Source organism: Rhea americana, unplaced genomic scaffold (assembly GCF_003343005.1).
Source record: "Rhea americana isolate MKP2758 unplaced genomic scaffold, rheAme1 scaffold_15, whole genome shotgun sequence".
Classification (NCBI taxonomy): Eukaryota; Metazoa; Chordata; class Aves; order Rheiformes; family Rheidae; genus Rhea; species Rhea americana.
In genome coordinates this window covers 2816948-2828975 of record NW_028185594.1, presented here as the reverse complement: position 1 = coordinate 2828975, position 12028 = coordinate 2816948, and the positions used below count along the sequence as shown (strand labels likewise).

At 37.0% G+C, this 12028-nt stretch overlaps 1 protein-coding gene across 1 annotated transcript in view; it reads right to left on the bottom strand.

The window, feature by feature from the left end:
* Positions 1-728: 728 nt before the first annotated feature.
* Positions 729-12028, bottom strand: part of NBEAL1 (neurobeachin like 1) — a 91438-nt gene continuing 80138 nt past the window's right edge. The window contains exons 53-56 of the mRNA XM_085299352.1: positions 11657-11818; positions 10444-10592; positions 9611-9746; positions 729-7052 (exon numbers count right to left, since the gene is read on the bottom strand). Of these exons, the coding sequence (XP_085155478.1) occupies positions 6951-7052; positions 9611-9746; positions 10444-10592; positions 11657-11818 (549 nt within the window). The 3' untranslated portion in view covers positions 729-6950. The remainder of the gene's footprint in view (positions 7053-9610; positions 9747-10443; positions 10593-11656; positions 11819-12028) is intronic.

The following is a 12028-nucleotide window of genomic DNA, read 5'->3' as shown; positions in this document are numbered from 1 at the left end:
AATTAGTTTCATTTTTGCATTATTAATAAAGTAAGAACTTATGCATTCAATTATTTTTATTTGCTTCAGACCCATGTTAAATATATACAAAGCTGATTTAGTTATGTACAAAAGTGTGCATCTTAAAAATTGTTAGGTTACAAACTTGCAAATCCTAGAAAAGTGCAAAATTTTAAAACATATTCCATCATGCTGTACAGAAAAATCCATCATTAGCCAATATACACACTCTTAAAACATACTGATCAAAACAGTAAGATGTACAGTATACACTTAAAGCACCCAGAAGGGAAAAAGATATTGCACAGAAGACTAACAAGTTCATTACAGTGCCTGAAGGCTCACGTTTGAAATCAGATATATTCAACACTCCTCAGACCTAGCATTTAACTCTTTAAAGAAAGGCATTTTTTGGCATTTAGAAATCCTTTGTAATCACATAATTGCACAATTTGTAAAAATTACTAGATGATATGGTTAACTGTTGCTATAAGTAAGGCCTTTATTTCCCCCACCCCCAGTAAGCTTTAGTAATTGGAACAAATCCTGAAGCATGTTCAAGTGTCTCACTTACCTAACTTAATCAAGAAAATCGAGTAGCAGCACAGTTTCCAAAGAAAAGCCTGATGAAAGGGAGATAATTCTTAAAAGCAGCGTTTCTCCACTCTAAGATTAGGCTGCTCCTGCATAGCTAATGGTTGAATCAGAACACATGTAGCAAGTTTCTCTTCTTCTTTTTTTTTTTTTTTTTTCCCTCCTCATGGCTTTCTTTAAGTAACAGCTTACAACTACTTATGACTAAAGCAGTAAGGTCAGGTACATGAATAACTTTGTTTTAAACAACTGCTTCCAGGCAAAAAAGCATGGCTCCCTCTAGAGTAAATACTGACTAGATACAAACAAACGAGTGCCCTCTAAGTTACACCTGCGATAAATATGGCTGGATGTTTTGTATCTCAAGACACCTTAGCAGCTTTAAACCATAATCTATACTGACAATTGTGCTTCTAGGACAGAACATGTGTTATGAAATTGTGTCTGCACTGAATCGAATCACAGATCTACACTTGGGAAATACTTGTCTGCAGGTCCCAAGTCCAGCAGACAAAACTAGAAAGTGCACACAACTGGAGGAACTCTCTTCTGAAAAAAAGCAATGAAACAGCTACGCTACCTGGGCCATTTAGGTAAATGGAAACTAAAAGAAAACAAAAGCCAAACCACCAGTTTTCTTAGAGATGCACAGCAAAAGGAGGTGAACTAAAATTGAACAAATGGTATCTTTGATTAAACACTAGAAACAGCTCCTCACTTATAGGGTGTTCAAGACTGTAGACCTTGCTTCTGGCAGCAGTAAGAGGAACAACAGCACTTGACTCAAAACGCAACCTACGCAGAGCATGCTATGCTGCCACTTGCAAGGCATTTCTGCATTCAGGCATCTGATGACTATTATAGTGAAGGGGACAATAATATTTTACATAGTTTCATCAACTGCAGTAGCTTTTTAGAAACTCTTCCTTGCTTAAAAAAAAAGAGCATGTGCTAACAAGGGTATTAGAGATAATGAGAGGATGGAAGGAAAGACAGCTTCCAAACACTCAGTTGAATCTGACATTAGCATACACCGAATCCACATGCATATAACTGCAAAGAAAACTTAACTCTCCCCAAAGGGGGAAGTGTATCTTGCATCATTGACTGGATCTCTGCAGTCCCTGCCAAATAAACGTGCACAGTTTTAAAGCAATGCAAATTAATACAGCCTGTTACTGGACACCCTTTTCACCAACTCTCTTGTACTTACTGGGATGTTGCTGGCTTATTACAGTACTACTGGGCATCTCCCCAAAAAATGTTCATGCTCAGCAAGAAGAATTAAAATAAGTTAGTCTGCACAAGCGTAGCACTTTGTGGCGTATGTCATCTGAGAGCTATTTCTTCACTCATCTACAATATTTACTTTGTAGAGATTTTGCTAATACCTGCTGGTAACTGGCCTAAAGCGTATGTTTGTACTGCATCAGTTCTTAGCGTAACTTTCACAAGCAACTAATAGATGTCACATTTACAACTGAAAGCTACAGGGCTTTTAAACCAAAAAGCATGAAGAGCCCATTCTAGAAAGCACTCAGCTGCATGCTTAAGTTAAATATATCCTTAGTGCTTTCATCTAATAATACTTGCTAGATTAGACCTTAGCTTCACATACAAACATGTATCTACCTATATAGTTTGGGGGGTGTTTTTGTTTTTTTTTTTTTAAGCTCGTTGGAAGAAAAATAATTCACAGCACCCAGCCTTGGCATCTAACCTAGCAAGTGAGGTGCCTTTAACAGTGGAGGAGAGGTGCCTCCAGCTGACCATACAGAGCAGCAGTCAGGAGTCTCCAAAGAGTCTCAGTTTAGGCGCTTAAGGCAGCTGGTGGGAATACCAACCTCCTCTGCTCCCCTCTTTAAAGGTTTAAGAGCTCCCTACCATACTGTGATCTGTAAACAAACACTTTCAACTAAATACAACACATACACAGTCAGTGTTTAAGTGACTGGTTGCTCTACATAGACATTCTCCAGTCTCACATGACGAAAGTCACCAAGAAAGAGTTGGGGAGGAAGCCGGGGAAGAAGGCGACAAGGTCTAGGGGAGTCGCGTACAGAGCTCCCATCGAGCCAGGCAGGATTAAACACCTACTGTGCACTGTAAATAAAAATAAATTAATTCCGGCAGGCATCTTAAAGCAACTGATGTAGAACCACTACCAGTACCACATAGGATTTTTACAGTACAGAAACATAGTTCTTTGCACTTCATTTTAAGGACACAGAAATAGAGCCTTAAAGAAGATCTTTATAAAAATGGCCAATTCTTTAGATTATTTAAAGTCTGTAAAGACAGATATATCTGTTTTGTGGTAACATCTATGATCTACTGTTGGCTGGGGGAAAAAAAGCTTGTTTGTATCTACGTTGCAGAATGGCAAAACATTCTGTAATCTCTTTTTTAATGAAACAAGCTTCCTAAAATGTGATTTCCACAATGTGCATCAACCAATGAGAGAAATACAGTTTAGCTTAAAGATGGAGATTATTATTATTTTGTGCTGGTGTTGGTAAGGTATGTGGATGATGGAAGACATGTTTCTAGATATCCTACGAGTATTAGACAACAAATAGATCAATACAGTATAATTCACATAATTCAGATGCCAACTTGAAAAGCGAACATTTAACTTTCTGAATGTTGATATGCTACAAAAAACGTACAGACTAGATGAGATTCTTCACTATTGATTAAAAATAGGACTACTAAAAAAAATACCATAAAGAGCTATAACTAAATAAAGAGAAATTTGACATATATTATACTTTAAATAAAGGAGGTATATCTTCTAAGCATCATCCTTTGGTATACAAGTTCTAACTGTGCTAGAGAGAAGTTACTCAATACAGCTAACTGCTTGATTTAGTTTATACACAGGTATGCAAGAAAGTCAATTTTCAGTTTCTTTTAGATACATATATTTACACTGTTACTTAGTGTCAAAGGTAAGCATATTTTCAGCTTTGATAAATATTATTAGGGGTGTCCAAAAGATTAAATGTAAAACAACGGTAACACCACGGTGATCTTGACAAATGAAACAACTGTGCACTTAAGACTTGTTTACTCTGAATTATTAAATCAGAATTGATTCATCTCACAGCTTTACTTCTTACACTTAATAAATAAATCTTAGTTCAAAAACAAAGAATTATTTCACTATTATGCATTGTTCTACATGAAAAACAATGTGGTGGGATCTAAGCTTTATTCTCTTGAGGAAAAAGAAGAAAAAGAGTTGAAGAAAGTCACTACCCCAATTCCCAGTGCACTGCATAACAGACTACAATTCAATCAATTAGACAGCTGTTCAGAAAAAATATTTTTCTTCAAAAAAACAAAAGCAAAAAACTCAATGACTTACAAAAATAAGTTAAAATAGAATTAAGCAAAATATCAGCTAATACTTGCACTTACTGCCTATATTTTACTTAAAGTTAGTTTTAAATAAAGGCAAAGCGCACACCTTCAAACCTATGGGGGTCTTTCTGGAGGCACTCTGGAAAGAGCACTGAGTATGACAGCACAGCACGTACATCTTATCTTCAAGGGGCAGATAAAAGGATAAATGACAACAGACGCTACCGTCCTGCACGGCAGCAGGACGCCTGAGCTCGCCTGTCCCTCTCCTCCCTCTGCTGCTGTAGGGCACAAACTAGCTTCAAGTGCAAGAGCCCAAGAACTGCTCACATTTAAACCGTTCCCACATATTTGTGCATATCACAATGCCTGTGAAGCACTGAAATGATGGCATTCAAACATCAAAGCACTTCATAACCTCTGACATCCCCAGTTACTGGAAACACACATAAGCTGACATCATGTATTCAGTATTCTTTAAACTACTGAACACACTCATTAATTCCATTTTTGTATAAACATACCTAAAACACAGCAAGAGGTTCTTGAACCCATATGTGAATCTCCGTGCACATGACAGAAAACCTACATTCTGGCCAAACATTACTAAAAACCTCCCTCTTCCATTTTTATACTTTATTCTCTTAGCCTGAGACATCCTAATTTCCCCCCACTGCAAATATACACACTTAACCTCATATATGCACTTAAACCAGTACATATATGCACACTTAAAAGCCGTATCTCAATGCCACAAAACAAGTTTGACTTCCCGCATCACAGAAATCACACGTTCAAAGCTGGAATTCTTGTGAAGTGCTCTCCAAAGAACTCCTCAGAAATCCCTTCTTCGAGAAACCATAACGGGCAAGCCTACCGCACGTTTGCGCACACACGCTTAATGCTTCCAGCGTACAGTTAGTACTGTCATTGGATACGTAATCAATCATAAATAGTATTCTTCACTTATGCCTTCACTTCTTGACAGCTTATTTGAAATTATGGGATGTGTGTGTGTACACAGAATCTGAAAAACACACCACTTAAATTTTTGGAAATTACAAGCTGTCTTCTTGAAGAGGAAGAATGCTTTTTATTTTCTCCTAACTTTCCAGATGATCCAGTCTGTCACAGTAATTAGTTAGAATATTGCAACTATGCACAGACCCACTTGTTCACTGGTCTGATTTATTATTTCATTTACTTAAGAAAAAGCAACACAATATTCTTTACAGAACACATAATAATCAATTATTAAGGAGGACTTTTTTTGTTGCTAAGGAAATTGAGGAAAAAAATCAGATGTAATGAGACTAACAGAGCTTGTAAAGATTACCCTGAAGCAGGTAAGGGGCAGAGGTACTACTATTCCTATAGAATTAATAAATATTGTGCTAAAAGCTAATGAAATGAGATTATGCATAATGGAATTCCTCAGGTAGTTCAACAGCTCCCCAGGCAGAGGGAATATCTGGTAACATTTATAGAAGATAACAGATCCTCATTTCCATAAATAAATAAAAATAAAATAAAATAAACAAGAAAAGCAATGGCAGAAGGGAGCAAAGGGTAACCCAAAAGGGAATGTTAGCTAGCAATCACTTACAGCTCTGCCTTATATTTATATTCCCCTTATCCCAAAAGATGCAAGAGGAATAGTATCTTCTTTCAATACACACACATACACATATATAGAGGGAGAGGGACAGATACACACACATACAACCTCACACTTCAATCCAAAGATTAGTATTTTCCCTTTAGCACCAAGCTTTCCCAATAGTAGAGGGCTTATCATTTGAAACATTAATATTTACTTTGTGGTAATGCCAGAACAGGAAAACATTCACTCTTTTACCATCATATATTTCTAAAACAAAACCACTCACTAATGTCTTCTCCAAGAACAGTATCCAGTCCATAACTATTTTGCTGTGTAGAGTGCATGAAAGAATCTTTTATTTTATTCTTCCAGGTATTAAGCATGCCTTGAAAATGGACCCATTATCTGTTTTCTTGCTTGCTTTCCAGAAACAAAAACTTAGGTAACAACTGGCTTGGTGAATACCAAGCCAAGAAACAATCAGATGCTTTTCATTTATGTTGTGCTGAATGTTGTTCAAGTGATTTTACAGTGGAAAGTTTTATTTGAAATTATCTTTGTTTGCAGGAGTTGCCTTACTAATGAAAGAATCTTTGACCAATGTGGAAACTTAATTATTTCCTCTGTCTTTCTGCACAATCCTAAAATATATTACGGGATTTCTTAGTGTGTATATTAGACTACTTAACAATATAAATAATTCTCAGCAGCAAGTAATTCCCACCTCCTTCAACTCCATCACCTTCAACTCCTCTGAAGTTATTCATTTCCATACTTTAAACAATTTCTGATAATCAAGTAGTGCAACACAGATGCTCCTTGCAGAACAGCCTAAAACTAGAACTAGACAAGAAAAAGTAAACAATAGCCATTTATAGGAATAAATCACAAGTGGATTGGTCTGAAAAAAAAGAAAAGAAAAGAAAAGAAAGAAAAAAAAAAAACTTGTGTCAGCTATCCCTGTTTCACACCAACACAACTGATGGAATCTTAGTTTACTGTTGGGGAACTGCAACGCTGTCAAAGCAAAGCCAAATATCTTCCTTGTGATCAAGGGGCATCTGGCCCTACGCAGCTTTAAATCAAGTGCTACTTATCTTAAATCCAATTTGCAAGTTTGGGTTTGGAGATCTAGGGTATTTTGTTTGTTTCCCTGAAACAGTTTTAGCAGCTATTTAGAGAGGATTCTGCTGTAACCAACTCAACATGGTTAAGGAAAAGTATGCAAGTTAACTTGCACAGGTATGTACAGAAATTACCATACCTCTACCATAGCTTCATCTTCAACAGATTGTTAAGAAACAACCCCCTGAAAGTTGGAGATGTTTAAAGTGACAAAAAGATTAAGCATTTTTCTGGAATCCATGAGAGAAGGTAGAAGCAGCAGTCACTTGGGATCTTGAGTGTTATATTCAGTCTCTCCTGATGAGATCTGGCTGAGCCGTTTGCTTGATCCCCACAGCTTTCGGGAAAGCTGACCTGAGCGCATCTGTTTAAAGTAATCCAGAGAAACAAAAGGAGGGGGAAGGGATAAGGCGGATAAATTAAAAATGAAATTCAGACACAATCTGGTGAAGTGCAGACACTAAAAGGCACTGCATAAACATAAAATTACACCAACAAAAATTATTTAAAAACAAACCAAAAGTTACACTTCAGGGTGATTCTTGGGACTGACACAAAACAACAGACAAAACACTAATCACTGTCTTTTCTGATTTTGAACAGTTGGAAGGATATTGTCAAGTAATAGAGACTTAATACCTAATCTACTTTAAATGGCTTAGAAAGTCTTCAGTTTAGATTGCTGCTTTGTTAGAAATTAAAAATAAGAGCTGAACATCAAACAAAAATGAACCAAATTAGCAGAAAGGGCATTTCAAATAAAAATCGCTAGAATTGAAAAGGAAAAGATAATCGAAATGAATCCCTGACAATTTCCTTAAAGTCATGGAATACGGCAGGGCAGCAATGGCAGAACAAGGGAAAGAAAGGATAGCTCCTCGTATCAAATTTATGGTCTTCCAAAGATCCTGGATGAAGTGCTCAGTGTAAAATTTAAACCAGAAATAATTTATACCAAATATTCCATAAGTAAAAACAGATTAGAATGAACCAGAGGGCATATTAAATCCAGCATCTGGTGAGTCTGCAATCTGACCTCAATTTGTAAAAACAACTGCTTTAATTAACTCCTTAAATACATAGATTATGGCTGGCCAGTAGTGATCACAGTCTGGCAGCTGATTAGGATATAAAACCTCTTACAGTTTAATAAAGATGCATGCCTTAACAGCACAAGTTTGAAAAAAAAGTTTAACAGTTAAACACTACAAATGAGTTTAACTGTATCATCAGAACAGCAGTGTTCTAGGAAAGGCATCGTGCTGAAAAGGATCACTAACAGAAGTCTGTGGGGTTGTCACCTGAAACATCCCCAACAGCTAGGTAGTTTTTAAAATACAAAAACATTTGTTAATGCTTCATCTCTGATTATACTGTCAATGCAGAAAGACTAAAGGCCAATCTTAATACCAAGCAGCATTTCATTTTATGCATGATGAAGCATTTGGAAGGTAACTCTCTTTACTCTAAGAATGAGTATTACCAAAAGCTAGAAATACAATGGTGTATTCTTCTGCATAAAGACTTTACAATTCTAATAATTCACATATTCCTTCCAAACTAACTAAATTGTCCCCTCACTTTGCAAATGTATTGATTCATGTCATAATAGAAAACTGGAACATCTGGGACTTTTTTTTTTTCCTTTAAGATGGTTGTTTTAAATCTATTTACATAGATATTAATCTTGCAGGTCATTTGAATTATAAGCAGAAAATACTAGAAAAAAGCTGTTTGAAAGCCTCTACATCCATAAAAGGAACCCAGTCTTCGAAACATCTGCTTCAGAATTAGAAAAATAGATATTATTAGGAACTGAAAAAAAAAAAGCCTTCAGTCTAATGAGATACATACATTCCAGCCTAAAAACGATCTTTTCTCAGGCATAGGAAATTTAGAAGTGACAGTGACCAAAACTGCCGTTACAAAGACGTGTTTAACCACATTATAAGCAGTTCTTCACCAATTCTGCAATAGGAAAAAGCTGTCCAATTGGACAAGTTGGTAGAAACATCCTTTCCCCATCAGTTGGGAGCAAGATCGGACAACCATGCCCTGAAGCCTATTTCAAACACTCAACTATATATCCCCTACCTAAAATATTTTTAAATACCAACAAGTAAAGTGGTGCTGTTTTAACAATCAGACCATAAAATTAACACACACTTTTCTAGTACGTGCTGAAGGTCATGTATAAGTGATAACCATAATTCCAAGTAAATACACTGCAGCACAGTGGAAACTGAGCTATGAAGAGCAGCATGTTTAAGCTAATCCAAGCACTCAGACAGTCATGACAAGAAATACTTAAAGCAAAACCTCTGTTTTGCAGAAGAAAAATTAGGCATAGCTATTTGACAGATGGATGCTCTGTATTTGATACTGCATATGCAGTACCAACAAGTTTATATTCACCATATGGAGCACAAAGCATTCTAGGAACCTACAAAAGTGATTCTTTGTGCATTTACAGTTAGAGATTATTAACAGAAAGGAATAATTACTTTTTCCAATGTCAGTCAATGCGTATTAAAAGGCATCTGACAGAAAACATAAGTAGTAAAGAAAGCAGCTTACTCTTGTTTCCAATTTTCTTCTGGAAAATTATTTCATCAAGAAGTGGCTGACAATACTAAAACATTCAGAAAAGGTTAGCTTATATGACTTTGCTTATTCAGACGTCAGTGATAAAAGTCTGGAAGTCAGTCCAACAGAGTTTCTCGTCTCCAATCCCTAAACACCTTTGATTCTTACTGAGAAATCTCAATAGAGTAGTCTCAAAAGTTATTTCTTCCCCACTGAAAACTGAAACTTGCTCTTAAATTTGCCCTGCCATAGAGGAGACCTCTTGCTCAACTGGAAAGCAGAAATAATTGAATTTCCCACTGTTCGGTAGAGAAAGTTCTTGATGGTGGGTTTTACCTCTGCTGGTTTGCCAACACCAACGATAATCAACTTGCCATCCTCCAAGCCAACAAGGATGTGGCTATATTCTTTGGTGACAGAAATGCAATGAATTGGCAGTCGCATGGCTAAGGGGGAGATGATCAGATTCAGGCTGAAATGAACAAAAACAACATAGAAAATGACATATTTAACCACATATAGTGCAAAGAATCACACTGCATCTGGAAATTCTGTCTAGAGGATGCAGCATAAAAAACAGTTTCTCCAGCACTTAGTTTGCAATTTCAGTTACTGGAAACCGCTTAGGAAAGATCAAATCACACCCCAGAGTACAGCTCCAACAACAACAAAAAGCATAGATGGAGACATCAGTAAATTAAGACATTCTCTGAACACAGCAACAGTAGTCCTGCAACTGCCTAAGGACAAAGATCATTCCCATTCTGAAGGGCAATAAAACCATACAGAGAGTAGGAGTAAGCAGAGTTTAAAACCAAATTCAGAACTACATGAAAACTACATCCTGCAGATGCTGAGCTCCCAGTGACCAACCAGACATGGAGATAATCACAGCTTGCATGTATCACACATCTCTTCCTAAATTTGGTTAGTTCCAGCCCATAATTAGGATAAATAGCTGGAAGAAAAGGGGCCTGGTTTGACTTCTCATTTTCCATCTCCCCCCCATCAACATGGTTCTCCAAAATGAGTTTTTCCACGAACACAGATCAAAGCAATTGCCACCATCTACATCATCACTGGAACAGGAATAGTCTCTATGAACTCCATGTTACACAACAATTTTGTATTTGCACCTCAGTAGTAAACTGCTGATGCTAGTACATTACCTGTAGAGATCCCGTATGGAAAGGAATCCCTGCAAGCTGCCCATCACAATATACTCGCCAGTCACACACATATCGGATACTTCCTCCTTCAGAGTCTCAGAACCCAGATACTTTCCATTGACAGAGTAGAGATGCAATGCGTTCTTATCCTGAATAGATAAAAAAAAAATAATTATCATGGAGGATGGACTGGATTAAGAATGTACTACTTGTACCTTCAATCTTACTAATAGGAGTTAACTTGGGCAGTAATCTACAGATAAAATTCCTGACAAGCAATTTGCTTGTTGAATGATAAAAGACAACCGAGCTCATGCTCTATACAGTATAGAGTGTATGGACTTTTTTAAAGCTCTTCCTCTTTACTTCTTGATGCAACATGGTAACTTCTTATCTGTTCATCCTGATCAACTCCAAGTTTTCAAGAAAAATTCACAGAATTAATGGGCAAGTCCCTATTCTTTCTGAGGGTTTTCATTAAGGAAGAAAAAAGGAAGACTCTTCCTTTTTATCTTTAACCCTTCTAGGAAGTGAAAAGCCGAAGGAAACATTTACTTCACAGAGCTACAGGTAGAAGCACTTTCTGGACAGAAAAACGAATTCTTGATGGATTAAAGAACCAACCAACACAACCATCTTAAATTTTTCCCGCCTCTCTCCAGCCTTTCTATGTAGCTAGTATGCCTACATCCAATAAATCTGTCTTTCAGGCAATTTCCCACACTCATAGAAATCACAACTCCAGTTTTATCAGAGCAACTACACAGCCACCCTCACAATAGACTGAACAAATTATACTGTAAACCTTATAGCTGTTTTTCCAACCTATGGCTAAGACATACTAGCGCAGTCCTGGTGCATCTTGCCCAAAAATTTGCTACTCTTATTTCTGTGACTAGTGGAACTGTTTTCCGTCAGTTTTGCATCCCAAAGCAGCTCTCTCAGGAAGACTGCATGCTTGAGCATCCTCCTTGCAGGTGGCTAAGAGATTTTCACGAAACCTATTGGAATGTAGTATGTCTCCAATTTTTACCTCTCCATCAAATTTCACTAAAATCAGCTAGTAGACTAAGAAAAAAGAAGAATACAGACCAATCAAACACAGTATGGACAAAAAAAGCCTCATATCTTTAAGAAACCAGGATAAAATTAAGCATGTTTGTGATTAAAGTCTTCAGCAAAACTAGCAAAGGTATTCCATGAACTTAAGTACCTTAAGAGTGGTCTTTCCTTCTATGCTGGTGTGGACAACGATATGACCTTCCCAAGACACAGCCAGGTTGGGAACAGTCAGCAGGAGAGAACTCTCACAAGGTGGCCGCAAAGTCCTCATGTACTGACCTTTCCGAACAGTGCGGATAATAACAGTTCCATCCTGCAGAGACCAAATTTAGGTAAGTGCTGTTACTCAGCAACAATGTCTGAAGTTACAGCAATATATAGGAAGAATATTAAAAAACAAAAACCCTTGTGATACAGAGGGAACATTGTGAAAGCATTTAATTCCTTAAATGGGGATCAGGATTCTTGAGTATTAGGAACTCTGTGTAAAGAATCTATCCCTTCAAGGCCTCATAACATAGGC